Source organism: Zeus faber (genome assembly GCF_960531495.2).
Source record: "Zeus faber genome assembly, chromosome: 20".
Classification (NCBI taxonomy): Eukaryota; Metazoa; Chordata; class Actinopteri; order Zeiformes; family Zeidae; genus Zeus; species Zeus faber.
This window is the reverse complement of record NC_137207.1, coordinates 4157096-4177769: the sequence shown is the minus strand read 5'-3', so window position 1 is coordinate 4177769 and position 20674 is coordinate 4157096. Positions and strand designations below refer to the sequence as shown.

The window sequence follows — 20674 nt, the reverse complement described above, 5'->3', positions numbered from 1 at the left end:
GTAGGAAGAATAGTTATTACTAATTAAAAAGGGACCCATTCACTTATATTCATTCAATTATTGGCCATATTCCAATGTGTATGTGCATGAGTGTTTGTGTGTGTGTGTGTGTGTGTGTGTGTGTGTGTGTGTGTGCGTGCGTGTGTGCGTGCGCTCATGCGCGTGAGTGCCTGTGTGTGTGCCGGTGATCAGCCCATTTCCCAGACTCCTCTCCCCTCCTTGCCTCTTCTCTCTGTACTCCTTCAATCCCTCTTTCCCTACTAGAGCTAGCTACTTTTATTTTTATGAATGAAACTCTTACATAAGCCCACACGCTGCAGTATGCTCATACCCACCACACACACACACACACACACACGCACACCCACACATAAAATGCATGGTGATGTCAGCCGAAAAGATAAGCCCCCATCCCCCAACCGACAACCTCCTCCAACCCACAATTCAACGGAGAATCCCTCAATCCCAAACATGTTTCTTTCTATTAATATCCATCTCATCGCTCGACCTCTACGCCATCTCCTGTCACTACTGCTTTTGAAATATTTTATCTTTTTTCATCCACTCAACCCCCCCACCACCACCACGAAAAAAAAAACCTACACCCACCTCTCCACCTATCAGAGGAGTCAGACGTAGAGAGAGTCATCAGTGGAGGGTGTGTGTGATGATAAACCATCAGCTCCCTCCCATCCCCTCTTCCCATCATCCTCTCCTCTCCCCTACACCCAAATGTGTGACGTGCTGAAAGCTGAGGAGTGGTGCAATGTTTGTAAAGAAAGCCAGATTCCCTAGGGTTGACCACAATAACTCCTACCATCTTTGGGTGTGAGGATGGCCATATAGTGATGCAAATTTGAACATCTTATAGTAATACTATACACTCTATATTTGTATTCTATAGTCATATTCACATTTCTCATGCATATTCACAAGGTATGGCCCAAGGATCTATCCTTTCCTGTCTTCTCTATTTTATATGACATATCCTCCAGACACACCTTGCACCCTTGTACACACGTAGAACACTTAGATCATGTGATCATGTCTGGTTCACTGTCACTAGGGTATGATTGGGACAAATCAAATTTTGCACTCACCACGTGAAACCTAACCAAAAATAGCATGTATGCTGCTCACAGCTCATGGTTTTCTGCAAAGCCCCACCCCAATACAAGTCCTTAATTGTAACTAGTAAAATGGCTCCAAGACCTACCATATCTATTATAGGAAGCTATCATTTAACTTTTGTCATTGGAAATAAATACATTTAAAAAACAAATAAAAAGGAAATAAAGTGACGTAAAATCCGTTTTATCGATATTTTTTTGAATTAGTGATTTTATTTGGAAATGTGTTTTCATTTGTTGACATTATTTGTAATTCTATTTATTTGTATTTGTATTATTATTTTTACATTATTATTCTATTTCGGTGTACAACCGGCATTATGAGCAATCCATGCGGGGAGAGATGCCACGGGAAACACTGGAGGGAGAAGAACGGGGGAGGGGGGAGAGAAACAGGCGGTGACGAGAGAGAGAGAGAGAGAGAGAAGAGAGAGAGAGAGAGGGAGAGAGAGGGAGAGAGAGAGAGAGAGAGAGAGAGAGAGAGAGAGGGAGAGAGAGAGAGAGAGAGAGAGAGAGAGAGAGAGAGAGAGAGAGAGAGAGAGAGAGAGAGAGAGAGAGATGAGAGAGAGATGAGAGAGAGAGAGAGAGGGAGAGAGAGAGAGAGAGAGAGAGAGAGAGAGAGAGAGAGAGAGAGAGAGAGAGAGAGAGAGAGGGAGAGAGAGAGAGAGAGAGAGAGAGAGAGAGAGAGAGAGAGAGGGAGAGAGGGGGGGGGGGTGGACAGGGGATGCAAGTGAGAAGGAGGAGGAGACTGAGCGCTCAGCATCAGCATCATCAGCATCATCATCAGCATCCACGCAACGGCCAAGGATGACCCACGGATGGGAGGGCGTGTAGCTGCAGGTATTTCATTCAGGAGGGGGTGGAAGACACGCATCGGATAAAACGGATACTTCAACTGTTTATTTTTTATTTTTCATCGTTCTTCATGCACGCCTCGGACTGCAACCGGCTGAGAACAAAGAGAAGGAGCGAAGATGAATGGAAACACCGGGTGTCTGTGGACTAACTGTCTTCAATGCAAATCATTCGTTACGTGTTGTTTCACCGGATTACCGACCAACTAATTCCAATCGTCAGGAATTTTATCAGATAAACGCTGTTTTTGGGATTAGGGTTAGTTAGTAGTTAGGGTTGCGGTCAGATGGTGGATTCAGTGAGTTTTCTTTTTTTTCAAATTGGGTCTCATTGGGTAGGTAATGCAACTGTGTTGCATTCGAAAATCGACGAATAATCGATCTAATCGACAGCGACTAATATCCGCATCAGATCGTTTTCAGATCGTTGCCTTACTACCCCAGCTGCCCTGATTCTGGTCTCCACAAGGCTCTTTAAGTTCTTCTACCGGCCATCATGTTCTGCTTCTGCCTGCAAAGTTCTCTGCTGAAGCTCCAGGCGCTGGAGGCGGAGGGCGGGCCGTCGCTGGGTTCTTCCCCGGTGGAAAGCCCCCCTCCCCTGGGTGCCAAGGTGCCTGGAAGCCCCTCTGCCCTCGGTCCCAACGCAGTGAAGGAGGGTAAGACTTTGGCCCTCTGTCACAGCTGCCCTGTGGATGAAAACAGCCCACCAGGTACTCAGATCCAAACTGGCTCTTTTGATTCTGTTCCATACTATCCGCTTGTTTTTGCTTCATTCCCCGCCTTCAACACCAATCTTCTCATTGTTGTTGTTGTTGTTATTATTATTATTATTATTATTATTATTATTATTATTATTATTATTATTATTATTTCCTTTTTTTTCCTTTATTTAGAGCTACAGGTAAAGTCCCATTGAGATCAAGATCTCTTTTGCGAGGGACACGCGTTCACATTATTCTTTCTTTCTTGGTCACGACTGCTTCTTCTGCTTCTTCTGCTTCTTCTGCTTCTTCTGCTTCTTCTGCTTCTTCTGCTTCTTCTTGCCAGAAGAGAGCGTACCAGCCAGGTGGCATTTTCCTCTTTTCCCCCCTGTGCTGTAAGAACAGTCGGCAATCGTGAGGATATTAGGGAAGATAGAAAAGACCCTCGAATCAAGAAAAAACCTTCTGCCAATTTTAGATGAAAGGATTTCTTAAAAACAAATCTGAAATAATATAAATAATAATAGAGTAAAAAACAATAAAAGAATAATAATAATAATAATAACACATGCTGCATAAATAAAGAAGATATATAAGCTGGAGGCAGCAATACGCAGGGTCCAGTTTAGTCACGTTAGGTACGTTTTACAGGTTTCCGAGGTTCTGTAAAACACATCGTATTGCACTTACGTCACTGGATGTTCCTCTTGTGTCGTTTACTTTAAATGTCCCTCAAGAACGATGTTTTAACAGTTATTATCATTCCTGAATCATGCGCTGTGGACATTTAAGAAAGGAACGGTACCTCCAAAGGTTCTCCGAACTTCCTGAGGTGCGAAGACGCCTTCTGAGACCATTATGGTTTACGGGGTTTTGTGGAACGCAGCACGAGTCACAGTTTTCCGAGTTTAATTTAAACGCAGCATGGGCTCAAGTTGTCTGTGCAAGTGGCTGGATGAAGCTTGGAGTTCCATAACTTTGGAGACGCTGAAACTAATCAAATCGCCTCAACATCCTTCTGCTTCCGGTATATTATGACAGTTTTTCAGCTGTTTCGGCTCGAGATATAGGTCAATATTGATCAAACTCAAACGATAAGACGTCTAAAACATCCCGGTTCTAACGAGACCTCAATCATGTCTGCGCGTACTGCCATTGTCGTGTTCCAGATAAAATAAAAAATCCCAGCAATAACAATAGTATTAGTATAATAATAATAATAATAATAATAATAATAATAATAATAATAATGATGATGATGATGATGATGATGATGATGATGATGATGATGATGATAATAATAATTATTATTATTATGCAAAACATTGTATTTGTACAATTTGTACAGTTGTATTGAATATGTTGAGTACAGGTACGCCTCACTTAACGACCTACCTGTTTAACGACCGTTCGGACTTACGACCAGCTCTCCTATCAGTCTGTATTGTGCGCAGTCTGTCCAGTGTCGCAGTGTCAAGCATCTCATCGCCCATCACCCTTTATATACAATATACACTATATACACTGTTCATACTGTACTGTATATACTATATACACTGTATACATCTCATGTCATCATCAGTCTGTCAGCATTCACTAAACTAGCGTTCGCGATCGCCACGTCCCCTTAGCGTGAAATAACGTGGGTCCTCGCATATCGATAAATTTGTTTAATGACCTGGTGCTACAAACGGAACTCGGTCGTTAAGTGAGGAGTACCTATACTAGGAATCCCACAAACCCTAAAATTGCCCTTTTTTAAGCAATATAGATGAAGGCTTATTTTCTCAAAGCTAGCTAAATCAACTTTGACATGCAATTGACTTATGTCAAAAGGAGAAAAAAAGACTTCTTACTTATTTTGAAGATTCCTTTTTTACGCTGCTCTGTGCTCTCAGCCTCTGTCTTTCTCACAGAAGTTGTCTTTCTTCCAGCAAAACCTCCATTCATTTAACTCTGTTATTACATAGCAAACTGTGGAATACCCGATACTGATTGGTTAATAGCAGATATCAGGGGTCAGTTATTTTGAAATAATGACCGCTATCTGTTCATAAAGTCTGTTGTCATGGGAAACCACTTCTGCCTGCCTTGATTCACTGCCTTGATTCATTGGATATGTCCAATATTGCTTATAATTAAGAACAGTAAATAGGTTGTTATATGTAGGGAAAGGAATTCATTTGTTTGGATGGTGAATAGTTTGCTATGTTGTTGCAGTGTTAGCTCCGTTGTTGTGGACAATCTTTTTTGCAGAGGCTAAAAAGCGGTAGCTTTACAGTCTCAGAGTGCGCCGCTGTGATAGGCATACTACTGTACAAAACTAGACTTACTAGGTATAAAATAATTTCAAATCAATATTCAGTTTCATTATGTTCTTTTAGTACATAGCCATGGAGAGTAATAAGCAGAATAATGTGCAGCCAGCTAGTCATCACAATCACAATATGTAGTATAGACAAGTTGAAGCCATTAAAGTTCAAAGCCACTACTTCTGAACCATAGTCTGTAGAAAAAATGTCACCCGATGGTTTCTGAAGAGACAATTTGAAGCCTTGAGTTTGGTGTTGGGCCCAAAATGTCTTACTACGTACACACGTCTGTGCCACCATCCAGTAGCTTTGATATATGAGTAAAAGAACAAAGGCTTCTCGGATTTCTTACATCAACATATAACCGCGTAACTTCCTTTCGGCACATTGAGGGCTGATAACGACACTGCATAGAGACTTTTAGCGGCATCTTGCATTCTCAATGCATTGTGGGATACCCTTGCTAGCATACTGTGCAGTATTTACATACCACAGTTTATGACATACTAAACACTCATTTGCAGCACTAAATAGTATGCTCGTATGCCATTCCGAATGCAGCATTGATCTTTTATGACAGAATAGGGTGGATGAGATTATTATCCAATTCTCCAATTCCAAGCTATCCAATTCTCAGGATAGCTTTATGTGAAATAATACATCTTTTAAAGAAAGACATTTTAATGCTCTATTCTGATATCCACCGATCAGCCATAACATTAAAAAGACCTGTTGTTTTGGAGATGCTCTGACCCAATCATCTAGCCAACACAATTTGGCCCTTGTCAAGGTTACTCAGATCCTTAAGCTTGCCCGTTTTCCTGCTTCCAACACATCAACTTAAACAACTGACTGTTCACTTGCTGCCTAATTTATCCCACACCTTGACAGGTGCCATTGGAACAAGATAAGCGATGTTATTCACTTCACCTGTCAGTGGTTTTAATGTTGTAGCTGAAAAATTAGATTTATCCTGGTTTATAAAGACTTTCAAATGGAAGGAAGTCTCCTCCCCGATAACCTAAAAAACGGGTAAAGTTCATGGTTTCTAACCATTCATATTTTTTTTCCAGTAAAACATATAGAAAACATAAAGACTGCCTGACAATGTTGTGAGATTCCACTTGTCAAGAAAAAGACTTAATGTTTTTTTCAAGACTTAAGCACAGCGGGAGGCTGGGGCAGAGTGGTAAGTTTCTCAACAGTGAAGTGTTCAGAGAGGTTTTAATAAGGCTTGGGTTGGAAAAACAACCAACCCATCCTCTGCCCCCATTAGGGGTTGTAAATACTCTTGACGATAAAATGATAGAATGACAAAGGGTGATTTAGGATTTAGGAAGTCCCAGCGCGACCAAGCAGACTCATATTATGTGCAGTCTGTCATTTTGAAAAGACTCAAAGCAAAACCTCGGTTTGCGTTCGGTGTGTTTGTTTCACGCAGCACGCCACCAGCCCTGTTCACGTGTGTCTGTGCGTGTGTGTGTGTGTGTGTGTTTGTGTGTGTGTGTCTGTGCGTGTGTGTGTGTGTGTGTTTGTGTGTGTGTGTGTGTGTGTGTGTGTGTGTTTGTGTCTGTGCGTGTGTGTGTCTGTGCGTGTGTGTGTGTGTGTGTGTGTGTGTGTGTGTGTGTGTTTGTGTGTGTGTGTGTGTGTGTGTGTTTGTGTGTGTGTGTGTGTGTGTGTGTGTTGGAGTTGGTTGTTGGCAGCAGGCCACCGCGTGCTGCTTTCTGCCCCACACATGTTTTGCTATTTATAGCACACAGACACACACAAAAATACACAAGCGTGCCGGCACGTGAGGCACGGCCACAGAATGCTACGTGCCCCCCCTCCTCTCTATCTCTTGCTCTTTTCTCCCCTTTGTCTCCCTCTGCGCTGTTTTATTAAATTTTATTTTAGCCGTGCTCTTCCCCACCACCCACGTTGTCACAACTGCCACCTGTTCACCAACACTTTCCTGTTGATCTTCTTCCATCGCGATTCGGCACTTTGGATCTGGTTTGGATCCATTTCCAAACAGTAGTTGCGTTTTTGTTTTGATCGCAGGCCTGCCTCCATGTGTGCTCACCCTGGGTGTTTTTGCCATTAAGTTTTTCTGCGGGAGTGGGGTATTTAGGTTTGAGTTTGTTTTGTGGTAACACTGATGTGAATGCGAGTTCATAGGTGTGTGGCTGAATTACAAGCCGTCTTGTTTCCGGGATTGTGTCTGTATACGCACATGTTTATCCTTCGCACAGGTGAGGTAGAGACAGTTTCTGCACTTTCTACTACACTATCAACCCTACCAACACATCAGACAAATTTTTTTCGATAAATTCAACTCAATTTTAGCATCATTCACCGCACTGTCTGATGAAGAAAAGATGGGCGTGCTCCTCGGGGAGGGACACACAGCCCCCCTCGCTGGACCCTTCCTCTTACAGTGTCATAAGATGAAGGACAATCTTAATCTGCTGTAACCTGCCCTGTACATACTGTTACTTTTTATTTATTTACCTTTTTAGTTTTATTGTAATTTTTCATGTTATTAATGCTATTATTATGAGTCTTCATCTGTTGTTATTGTATACAATGTTGTGGTTGAGTTATTGTATCTGATGTTGTTGTTGAGTGCTACCTGCCCCCTGTCTTTGGCAATACTGTTATAATAACTGTCATACCAATAAAGCTGAATTGAATTGAAATTGGATCCACTCTTCATAAACGGACAGATTCAGAGAATCCCCTAGAGAGTGAGAGAGAGAGAGAGAGAGAGAGAGAGGCGGAGACAGAGACAAGAGGTTGTTTTACTATGTTGATGCTGACGTGCTGTCCTACGCTCCTGGTGGTTTTGAACTACTCACCAGTTTCTAATACAAAAAGCTTTCTCGTGTTGCATTGGAAAGATTGACCCGCTGAATGAAATGTTGGCATTCTGCAATTAGATAGCAAAACATCTGTGTGTGTGTGTGTGTGTGTGTGTGTGTGTGTGTGTGTGTGTGTGTGTGTGTGTGTGTGTGTGTGTGTGTGTGTGTGTGTGTGTGTGCAATGAAGTTTAAGAATGAGTAAGCGAAGCAGGGGATGGTGCAAGTGAGACTGTGAAAAGCTGTCCTAATTACGGTTGTTATTGAAGTTTAATGGCAGGAATCCTGGAAACTTAATGGAATTATTATGTTATTAAAGTATTTTCGGAAATATCTCAGGTTTGACTGAACTACAGGTATCTGTGAACTTGGCAAGATACCACCAGGTGTCACCACCATTTTTTTTTAACGTTCACTCAGATTACTGATCACAACTAGTTACATCACTTTATCAGATTACCCGTCTTTGCAATCATGCCTGGAAAGGCATACCCTGCCACCAACAACGGAAAACAGTGCGTAAAGGTGCAAATGCACAATGCACAAATAAGTTGTTATCATGGAAGTTTGAAACTGTGATCCAACAATTTTTTATTATATTCTTTCCCCGCCCACAGAGCTGTTGAGGGTCTCCACCTGCCCGCCGCAGTCGCCCAAGAGCCAGTTGCCAAAACCCCTGCCCCTGACCGGGCTGCAATCCGGCCAGCACCAGCCCTCTCTACAGCCCCTCCAGCCCCCACCGATCGAGGGCGTGACCCTGCCCAGCCCGCACCTCTCTCCTTACTCCCCCCAGCGGAGCAGCCCCGGAGGGAGTGGCGACGTCGGAGGAGGAGGCAGGGGGGTTCCCTTCGGGGGAGGTGGAGTTGGCGTGGGGGGTGACTCAGACAGAGGGGGTCCAGGGTTCGGTGCAGGAGCTCTCCTCGACCTGATCGCGGGCAGCCACACCCCGCTGCCCTCTCCACGCTGCTCTGACCTCAGTCGGAGTCTGAGGTTCAACTCAGACCCCGACACGGCCCCATCTCCGCCCTGCGCCCAGCAGTACATCTTGTAAGTCGTCTTGTTCTTTTGTTGTTGATCATAAGTGGCACTATGGTGAAAAGCATGTGATTGTGATTTGAATGCATGGAAAGTCACCACAGGCACCTGGTTCTTTAATGAAAGTCTTTGAGATTGGCACTTTAATTAGAAATTTTGTATTGTTTTCAAGTACATGTAGACACCTTGACCTTAATCATATATCCTAAATAACAGGCAAGCACAGCCAAAGATTGAAAAGGACTAAATTATTAAAATGAAAACGAGCAAAAAAATAATAATTAAAAATGTAAGTTAACATTTTTTTGTCGATTGTTTATGGTGTTTTTGCACTTTGCAAATCACAGGCCTGGGGGCCACATCCGGCCCACGAGACAATTTAATGTGACACGCTACATGGTGTTCATATATTGATAAATCTGGCCTGCAAATAATTGTTTCAAATCACTATGCTTAATTAATCCACACAAATGTACTTGATTTTTTTCAAAATAAAAAACAGAATAAAATAGATCATAAGAGAGCTTTTTCCAACAGGATTATGAGGCAATTCACTAATGTGCGGGAGAAAAAACAAAACAAAAAAAAACATGCCAGTTTTCCCTTGAAGTTCAACCTGACCCCCTAGGAGAAGCCAACTTGGCCAGTGGCCCCCAGGTCATCTGAGTTTGAAACCACTGATATAAAAGGAGTTTTAAACTCATTCATGGAAAAATGGTTAATGTCGAGTTGAGAAAACTACTAAAAAATAAGCTCTTCCCATTTTTCCTGAAATATTTTGGGACGCGAAACCCAGATGCAGTTGAAACCACAAGGGGGGGGGGGGGGTCCCGACTTTTGGATGCGATTACTGATTCGGTGTGGAAAAAGCTTTCCCACCTTCCTGAATTTCTCCAAAGGGATTAAGTGTTATCTTATCTTATCTCCCTGACCTCTCTTGCGCAGGGCTAGGGGTCGCGAACGGCTGGACGAGCCAGTGGAGGCCTTGGCTCCTTCCATCCCCCTGCTCACCAGACAAGTCCAGAGCCTGAAGAAGAAAGTCAGGAGGTTCGAGGAGCACTTTGAACAGGAAATGAACTACAAGGTACCATAAGCTCGGCCAAACTTTGCTTGTCTCTTTACATGGAATTTCCAGGATTCCCACCAAGAGTTTATGTGTAATCAGCCGTCCCTGAAAACGACTGTTGTAATTGTATTATATTTGTTTAAAACAACAAATTGCAACCTGTTTCCTTTTTTGTTGTTGATCGTACTGTATCCTTCATTTACATTTACATTTAGTCATTTAGCAGCACATGGTGAAGAATGAAGATCTTCCCTTTTTTCCCCCCGCCAATTTTTCTATAAAATTCGAATGGTGTATATTTCTAATATCAGCATATTTTCTTTGCTGATCACTTTACAAAATATGTTGGAGGGGATTTTTATTTATTTTGTATTGTAGTTCATTTCTCGATAAGTTAACATTGAGCAACTACTAATAGCCAGAACATAATATTGATAAATACAATTAATAGATATTGATAAATATTGAGGTTAAAGTATACCATATCAACTATCAAAAGTATTTCTGTTATTATATGTACTTTATTATGCTTAATGGGCTATAATGCCAGGCGTTTTTTATCTATTGACCTCTTTCGCCTCCTTGTGGTCTTTGTGTGTTAAAGCCAAATAATTCCACCTTAACTGTCAAAGTGTATGCTTTTTTTAAATTGAATAATATATTAAACGTATTACGTAATTTATTGAAAATAGTGAGGGCCTAATTATATTATCTACAATGAAATGTATTCAATATTTTCTTAATGTTCTATCCATAAGTTTCAAATATGGTTTAGTGAAGTACCCAAGGAAAAAGGTATCTTTTAGTTGAAAAATATTTATTTTGAGTTATTTGACTTTCTTTCTTTCTTTCTTTCTTTCTTTCTTTCTTTCTTTCTTTCTTTCTTTCAATCCAGCCATCTCACAATGATAAGAACGGCAACCCAGAGATGGTGAAAGTCATGACGGAGCTGGCGAAAGCTCGCAAACAACTGAAAGGTGATACCTATTTACATCCATAAACAATACTGATGAGGATTTCAATAATATTGACCCTCTTGTCAATAAAGGGAATATATATATATATATATAATTATTAATAATTAATAATTTTGCAGTTGATCCAGCAGCATATATATCATTTTGTATGATTTTCTATTTTTATGAACATTTTAAATGTTTCAGTGGACTCCAAATATGGTGGATATTGTCTAGATGGTATGATATTCATTTTATAATGCCAACCTGTTCTGATCTAGAGATGAAGCTGAGACGGTCTGTGTTTGAGATCAAGGAGCAGAGTGACGACAGGCTATCTGTGGAACAAAGTCAGCTCTGCAGGTAAAAATACACAGCACACTATAGTGTAATATGATATTATATGATATGATATGATGTGATATTATAAGCAATGTCATATATCCTATCACATATGCAAGGGATACTTGTATCACGCTGAAGGGGGTTATAATGACTGAAATATGAAATGAAATGAAATAATGCTGTCAGACAGCGGTCTGACAGCATTATTTAGAGATAACTGACCCCTATAAACCAATCAGAATCCACTATTCCACAGAGCCGTGTAATACTATTTTAGATTTTATTATTTTTTAAATGTTATGTTATACAATATAACATGACTTGTCCTTTATGCATAATTTATATGTGTTACTTTGTAATTTTGTAAAGCCACTAACTGTCGAATACTGATGACGTATTGGGCAGGGAACAATGCTGCACATGGGGGTATTTCGACACTCAATTTAAATCTGAAAAGTCAAGTTAGATTGTTAGTTCAGTTACAACTCCGTGCCAAAGTTCGAGTGCCACAATGAGCCTGCAGTGATGGGACCATGATGGACAAGATGGCTAACGGTGTTTGAGCTGTACACATATGGGAAAGGCTTGATTCTGTCCGATGACGTGGAAGCTTCAGTAAAACAAAGACGATGAGCTTTATCACGCAGGTACTGATGTACAGGATGTATTTTTTTTAACTCTGCACAACACGGAGGACCTGGGTATTATGATGCAGCAGTCGCAGCACTAAATGCCTACTTTGTACTGCAAGTGAACACAGCGTTCGCGTGCCAAGCGTTCTACCAGACAACACAGAATCCGGCTGCTAGAGTCTGTGCATTTGATGCTGATAGTGATATTCAAATAAGAGATGCTGATAGTGATATTCAAATAAGAGATGCAGTGTTAAACAGATGCACGTTATGTGTTGTTGGAGGAACCAAGGCTGATGTTGGCATGCGCTCTGGAGGTAGCGGCACAGTGTGAGGGTGGATATGCAGATGGCAGAAATGAAGAAGAGCGACAATGGCAGCACTGAGGGGAGAGAGACAGTGAACCGCATCTACAGAAGGAGGGAACATTCCAGAGAGGGAAACCAAAACCCCTTGGGGAGGAAAATAGAAAGTCTGATAAAGTATGCTTCAGATGTGGACATGGAGATCACTTTGCCAAGGACCCAGCCTGCCCAGCAAGAGGACAAGCATGTAGAAAATGCAATGGAAAAGACCACTTTGCTAAGATGTGCAAGTCAAAAGGTGACTTCAGACAGACTGTAAAATGCATTGAGTCAGAGGGTCAAGACAGAGACTTAATTTGTGATTGAAGATGATTCGATCACAGAGAGGATTACACCCAATGATGGTAGAGTAGATCTACTCATGTTAATTGACTCAGGTGCTTAAAATAAAAATATAAAATTTGTCTCCTCCAAGGCAGTAAGCAAACACTTGTACCTATACTCTTCCAATTTACCAGTAAAGGGTGTGTTCAAGTTTTCAAGTGGGGATAGGAAAACATAACACAGAGGTAGAGTTCACGGTAATACAAGGGTGAGAGAGAGCCGCTGCTTGGCAGGAACACTGCTAAGTGTGCTCAAAGTGGGTGAAAACCTATCCACAGTGACAGTATAAAATCAGAGATACAGAGACAATATCCCAACCTGTATCAAGGGGTTAGTAAACTGAACACCAAGCAAATAAGTCTGAAAAAGTCTCCCCAAAAGCAGCAGAGGACGACATCAGGATATGCTTCAGCATGAGGAGAGCAAATGGAGCCATCATCAGAGGGAGATATCCAATTCCCACAGTGGACAAGCTCTTACAAGGGATGAATGGATCAGTCATTTCAGAAAACTGGACTTAAAGTGGGGTTACCACCAACTAGAGCTCATACCAGAATTGTGAGGTTTCACCACATTTGCAATACACACTGGTACCTTCAGGTATCTTCTTCTTCTACTTCTTCTTTTTCTTTCGACTGCAGGTATAAGGGACACATATTTGGTGCTTCCTTGGCTAGTGAACAGTATCACCATGAGATTGCGACGCATTGAGTTGCCCCAAGGGGGTAGAGAATATTTCTGATGACATAATCGTTCATGCCCCAGACCAGGAGACCCATGATCAACGGCTTCCGTACAGTTCTGAAGAGAGGGTTGACCCTAAATGCTGAGAAATGCCAATTCAACATGGACAAGTAAATATTCATGTGCATGCTACTTTCACAAAAGGGCATCCGTCCCTCCATCCCACCCCTGAACGAGTAAGAGCTATCGCAGAGGCACGCCTGAGAAAGCAACAGAAGTACGCAGCTTTGTGGGATAGGCTGGATAGTAGCCGATTCATACCGCAGTTCGCCAGTATATCAGAGCCTCGGCAGAGACTGACTAAGAAAGATGCACCTTTCCACTTCGGGCCAGAACAGAAACAGGCGTTTCAAGTGCATAAGGAAAAACTAGCTGAAGCTGGCACTCTGGCACACTGGCATATTTCGACAAAGATGCCCCTACCAAGGTCACTGCAGACGCAGGACCATTTTACAAAGGAGCAGTCTTAGTACAAGAACAGAACGAGAAATGGTACCAATATGCCATGTAAACAGAAGCCGAACAGACTGTGTGCGAAGATATCCACACAGCGAACAAGAGGCACTTGCGTTTGTATGTGCCTGCGAGAGACTGCACCTATATACTGTATATATGATTAAAGGTTTGACTTAGTGACAGACCACAAGGCTCTGGAGTAAGGGTTAGGGTCCAATCGATTGGCCACCGATCGCAATCAGCCGATATTCGTTTTAAATAGTGTGATTGGTAAAAAGAGAAGAGCCGATCAGATGGAACACGCGAGGCAATTTCTCTTCCCCATCCCCCCTTCCACATCCTGCACTGGGCCCACTACCAACAGGACATTCTACACTGATCGGCCACAACAGTAAAACCACTGACAGGTGACGTGAATAACATTGATCATCTCATTACAATAGTACCTGTCAAGGGATGGGATATATGAGGCAGCAAGTGAACAGTCAGTTGTTGAAGTTGATGTGTTGGAAGCAGAAAAAATGGGCAAGCATAAGGATCTGAGCAACTTTAACAGGGACCAAATTGTGATGGCTAGACGACTGGGTCAGAGCATCTCCAAAATGATAGGTCTTGTGGGGTGTTCCCGGTATGCAGTGGTTAGTACCTACCAAAAGTGGTCGAAGGACGGACAACTGGTGAACCGGTGACAGTGCCATGGGCGACTATGGGGTCATTGATGTGCATGGGAAGCGACATTTGGCCCGTGTGGTACGATTCCACAGAAGAGCTACTGTAGCACAAGTTGCTGAAAAATCCTGGCTATGATAGAAGGGTGTCAGAACACACAGTGCAGCTGCGTATGGGGCTGCTTAGCCCCAGAGGGTTAGGGTCCAATCTGACCGAGCATCTGTGGGATGTGCTGGAACAACAAGCCCGATTCATGAGGGCCCAACCTCGCAACTTACAGGACTTAGGAGCTACACAATAATACAATTAATAACCACTAATATTATAAGTGTTTATTAATAGTGGTTTTAAGGTTGTGGCTGATCGGTGTATATTGGTAGTTGATCCTGCAGTCAACTACCACAGAAAAGGTGATCGACAGTCTAGAGAACATTTTTAGTCGCCATGGTCTCCCTATCACTACGAGATCAGATTGTGGATCATGTTCTCCCAAAGGAATACTACATGTGATAACAGCACCGAAGTGAGCACAAGCCAATGGTGAAGTTGAGAGACAAAATGCCTCACTGAGGATACGCATTGCACAATCTGAAGAACTAAACTGGAAGAAGGAACTCCGTAAGTACGTCACAACGTACCGGTTTATTGATCACTCCACCACAGGAAAGAACCCTGCAGAGCTGCTCTTCAAAAGGAAAATCTGAGGAAAGCTCCTAGACATAAATATACCACAAAGAGATCTGGAAACAAGAGACACAGATGCTGAATGAAAATGGAACTCAAAGATCTACAACAACAGCAGAGTAAAATACTCAGATGTGACATCCGGAGATCAGGTTTTACTTTACTTAAGGACAGTAACAAAGTGGTTGTCAAATCACCAAGTGGATCTACAGTACATACTCTAGGAACACTATATTCATCAAGAAGTATTATGCTGAGGAACCGGCTCCACAATCAACCAACAAAACACAAATTACATAGACTGAGAATGAGGAGCACCAAAACTAACAGTACAGAGACTCACACCCATGCCTCTCACACCCAAGTATGAGAAACCCCACAGGTAAATCAAACTGCCACAGAGACTAACAGACTTTATCCTTAAGTAAACCAACACTAAATGGAAACAGCCTTCTAAGCCGAAGGATGGACAATTAAAATAGCGACTTGTTTGTTCTAAAATATAATGAGGGCTGTTCTGAAACCTGGCAATGTATTTGGAAAAAATGAGATAACCATGTATGACAGTCTTGTTTATGTTTGTTTATGCATTTATGTTTATGCATTTACTATTCATTTTATGCATTCTAGTTTGTTTTGGTCAGAAGATGGTTTAATAAACCAGGATACATGCAATAAGAAAAATGGTGTTGTGTAAGAAAAAAATATATTTAAGAGCAGTGCCCAGCCATGGGGATGCTGTAGGTTTTGTATAATACAGAGTTTTGGAGTTTAATCCCAAGAAGTCCCCCCAACCTGGGAGGATTTCATATACTGATGATGTAATGGGAACGGGGCAATGCTGTGCATGGGGGTATTTGGCGCATGCTCATGGAGAGGAGCGTTCAATAAAGTTGGTTGTTGAAGTTTCCGTTCCAGACTGAGGATTTAATTTGTGTCATATACAGTTAATATCGAATACTAACCAAAGGAAAATTATGTATATTAATCATTTTTTTACTTTGACTGTTTTATGGGAAGAAGTCATTATAAAGTGTTATTATGAAGTATAAAGTGTAGTGCGGTAGTGTTTAGTTGAATAAACATACACCGTCTAAACTAGGAGTATGATCTCTCTCTGACCTTGGCCCTCGCAGGCACGGCTCCAACCAGCAGGCGACGCCAGACCCACAAAAACAACCCACGGCGGAGGAAACGGCGGAGTCACTTTTCAGGAGACTCAAAGAGAAGAGACAAAGTTTGGGCCTGCCGGACAACATGAAGGTAGGAACAACCTCTTTGCATTGTAGACATCATGGTGTGTGTGTGTGTGTGTGTGGGCTGACCTGACATGGTCCTGTGTTGAAGGAGATGACCCAGGGCCAGATGGTGCTGGAGAAGCTTGCGCTGCAGAAATGTCTCCTCTACTTTGAGAGCCTGCACGGCCGACCGGTGAGGCTGCAAATTGTCTTGTGTTTTTTTCTCTGGTTCTCAATCTCCATCTTGCACTTCTTTTTAAATTTTATTTCTACTCTCTCCCTCTCTCTCTCTCTCTCTCTCTCTCTCTCTCTCTCTCCCCTCCTTCCATGTCTCTCGTTCCCAGGGTACCAAGCAGGAGAGGAACCTGGTGAAGCCTCTGTATGACCGATACCAAATGATCAAACGTTTGCTGTGCACCAGTCCCACCATCACGACTATAGTGAGACTCTCTTGTATAATAAACTTCACGTCTGTCAATAAGTCACTGTGGCAGTTTCTCCTACTACACGCCACCCAAGTGGTGTTTTCAGGGCCCTCCGGCACAGAGACACAGAAGACGATGTTGTACACACGCCAGTTTATTGTAGAGAGTGGGCCGGTTGGAATTAGCCAGGAGCAGATAGAACATGTCATGACAGGGCTCCTATCCTGAGAATGTGTGTGGGGATGGTGGTTTTACCTGCTGCTCGTTAGACCAACCAACGAGCAACAACTATCCAACCACTCTGACCCAATCACCTAGATCCAGGTCGGGTGTGGCTGCTCAACCAGACCATCCCCACACCACAGTCACATTTGCACTGACGAATACCTTCTTGAACAACGCTATGTTCTCGTCACCTCAGGAAGAGGAGGATGGCTCCGATGAAGACTACGCGGCCCATCATCCCGTTGTCCCACCCCCACACAGGGTTACGTGGCTGGCCACCCATGAAGAAGACAGCGACAGGGACAGCGACCACGCCTTTGTGTCCCCGATGGACGAGGTGAAGGCCGTGCGCGAGCAACCTGCCTTCTCGATGACCAATCTTCATGAAGCGTCCAGGTGTGTGGATACGTGAGCACATTAAGGCAGTGATTCCCAACCTTTTTACTTCCCACACACCTTTTATGATGAAATGAGCCCACGCCACACCACTATCCTGTTAACCATGAAAAATGTCAGAAACATGGAGAAATGGGAATATTATGGCCCACTAATAGCAATGCAAGACTTGCAAACGATTCGTTTTGAGCGAACAAATATTTTAAATGTACTCCTTTGCATTCAACCAAAATAAATCATTTGGACAGAATTAACAGATTCTTGTGAGAATTCAATTCACAACTGGGAGCAAAACTGACTCTTCTGACTCTCGATTATGGTATATTATATACGTTAATAGCAAAACCTCAGGCCCAGCCCAAAACAAGGACAAAACTTTTCTTATTTGCATTTTGGAAAACCCGAAACTTGCATTATAGTCATATATTTTGTAGTCTCTCTCTGATAAAAACTTGATCAAATGCAATGTTAGAGATTTGAGTGTGTCGTGTTCAAGAAAAGTTGGTGGCATTTATGTTATATAAATTGCAGAAGACAAAATTGAAGAACAGTTTTTGAGTTGTGAGTCATTGGCCAGTGGTGGAAAAATTTTTACTTATCCTCTTTTTCCCTATTCCCTTTGCGTTGACCCAGGCCTGAGTTGCTGGCGTGTTTGCGGGAGACAAGGGCGGAGAAGAGGATGATGCGCAAGGGCCTCCGAGAGTTTGAAGAGGAGTTCTACAGAATGACCGGGAGGTGAGGGACAGGCCTATCCAGCTGCAGCCGTGGCTGTTGTCCAAAATACCAGCCAGTGTCTGATTAGACTCTTCCATAGTTCCATAGTCCATAGGAGTCTGTTGTTGCTGTTGCTTATATTTTTATGTATTATGTATTTTTATATTTTATTTTTTATCTTTTTAAATGCAGTCCAATGGGGCAAATGTTTTAAGTCTTTAAAAAACCTTTAATTTCTATTTTGAACACGAGAAGCGTATGAGAAGAGTATGATAGAGAAGGAATAACCATGAGTGTGTTATCACGATTAATTTACTTAAAAACTTTTTTCTTTATCTATTATCAGTGACGGGGTGGATAGGTTAGCTTGACAGATGTCATCACACATTAAAAGACATCAAATTATCAGTGATAAATTATATCATAATTTAATAAGTTTATGTGACTGTGATCACTTAAAGCAACAGTTCACTAGTTTTGGAGGGAAAATAAGTTGGTGTGACAGGGTAAAGCAAAACTGAGGGACACAAATAAATGATCATATTTTAATTAAAAATAATGTTTTTACATTTTATTAATATGCGTTGTGTGGATGGCATGGGAAACAGATTTGCTTCTGAAGAGAGCGAAATTGTGATGATACCTGGAATAAAATATGCTGGTAATACATATTTTATTCTGTAATAGTTGTGATGCAACTTCAGTGACTCTATGGGGAATGTGAAGCTGACATCACATTGCTGGAGCAAGCCACCACACACCTCAACCCTTCTTTTTCTCCCTTCCATAGCAACCCATAGCAACCGTCAAACTTCGCATTCCCTACATGCGGACTTAAAAATAAGCAGTAGTTTTTGGAAATTTTATTAAAAAAACATTATTATTCATTAAAAAAAAATAATTCTATAGTATCTTGATAATGTTTTTAGTTTGGCAAACATGTTGGCAGATTATTGTTTATTGACTTCATGTTGTGGACCCAAATGGCACTCCTTTCATCAAATGACTCAAGCATTAGCCTATTTTCTTGTTTTTTTTATCATGTGGGTTTTTTTTTTCATCGTATCTCCTCACAGAACATGCCAGAAAGAGGATCGCACACCAATGGCAGACGAGTACCAGGAGTACAAACAGGTGAAAGCCAAGCTGCGTCTACTGGAAGTCCTACTCAGCAAAGACGAAGTTAAAAAGTAAACCTCTGAAGAACTTCTGGAGATCCTGGAATGTACTCTTACCCCCCACCCTGACGTGCGCACGAAATACATCAAGCAATTATATCCTTCCACCCTTCAAGCTTAGAGTAACAGTATATTTTTAAGATGCAAACTCGTTTCCTTTTTTTTTTTTATCATTCCACTTGTGGAGGATTATGAGGGCTTCTTGAAGTTATGATATCTATAAAATTATCTTCCAGTGCATTCGATTGATTGTATTGTACAGGTGATGCTGTACTGGTGGGAGCTGGTGCAAGGGTTTTTAAACTCAATTAAGCTGCCCCCTATGGGCCAAAAAAGGAATTGCAGGGCAAGCCAGTTTTCTTTCTTTTAATTATATATATATTACATTTGGGGTTTTTTTGTACATCTTTTTTTGTTTTCACAAATGATGGTGAGATGTTTTTTTCTTTTACTCAGTCAGAGCTTAGGCAGCCAATGGGCTCTCACCCGCAAAATGTTTGGTAACCTCTAGCACTACATTATCTTACACTTTGAATATGCCTTTGCTTGCTGAAATTAACACCAATTGATGGAGACAAACCATTCCTTACAGTGAAAGCTTTTCTATAATGCAGACTTGACTTTCAATTTGGACTCTCGCAACTAAATGTTGGGGTTATTTTATACAGCTGCAATTGTTTTTGGGTTCCACTGGACAGGTCCGAACATAAAAGGACACTTCCAGCGGATTTCTCCAAGCGAACAATGTGGGGTGCACTAAGTTATTTAACATCAGTATTATCATGGGATCGCAATGACATGGCAACCAGTGATGACGATGATGAGGCAGAACGAGTATGAAGAAATGTTTTTATTCGAGCATCAAACATTCAATTGCTCGAAAACTACCAAAAAGATTTGAGGTGGCCTTTAAAAACAGCCTTGTCTGCCATATAACATAGATTTGTAGACCAATCGACTTGTACTTTAAATGCACTTTAATATTGATCACTTCTTGATTCTTGATTTGGGGTAGAGGAAAACAGCGCTCTGTTAATAGTTTCCTTTCATAACATAGCAAATAAACATGCATGTGTTTTCGCTGGAAAAGAAAATCACAAAAATACCACAAAATAATATGACGTGAAAGTTATGTGCCAATGGGGTGAGAAAATTTGACTTGAAAGACTTTAAACAATAAGATCAAAATTTAGAACTTTAAAAAAACTTAAACAGGGGTGAGCTTAGAGGGCGCTGTTTCTCAATTATTGCTCAGTCAATAAAGAATTATTTGTTTTTTAATGGAAAATCCCAAGAATTGACTTTTTTTCTCTAAGCAATGTAGTCAAAGTTGTTTTTTAAGGCTTTAATGTCTCTCAAGAAAAAATAAGAGCTAGTGTGGTCTT

General features: G+C 41.7%; 1 protein-coding gene across 1 annotated transcript; it reads left to right on the top strand.

The window, feature by feature from the left end:
- Positions 1-1876: 1876 nt before the first annotated feature.
- Positions 1877-19305, top strand: LOC307246108 (protein FAM13C-like; the record flags this gene model as incomplete). The annotated part of the gene is made up of 11 exons (XM_080021910.1): positions 1877-2694; positions 8455-8884; positions 9818-9956; positions 10834-10915; positions 11176-11257; positions 16250-16376; positions 16461-16544; positions 16696-16791; positions 17198-17397; positions 18031-18132; positions 19188-19305. Exons 1-11 carry the CDS (start codon positions 2481-2483, stop codon positions 19303-19305), a joined length of 1674 nt encoding a protein of 557 aa, XP_079878036.1. The 5' UTR covers positions 1877-2480.
- Between the last annotated feature and the right edge of the window lie 1369 nt (positions 19306-20674).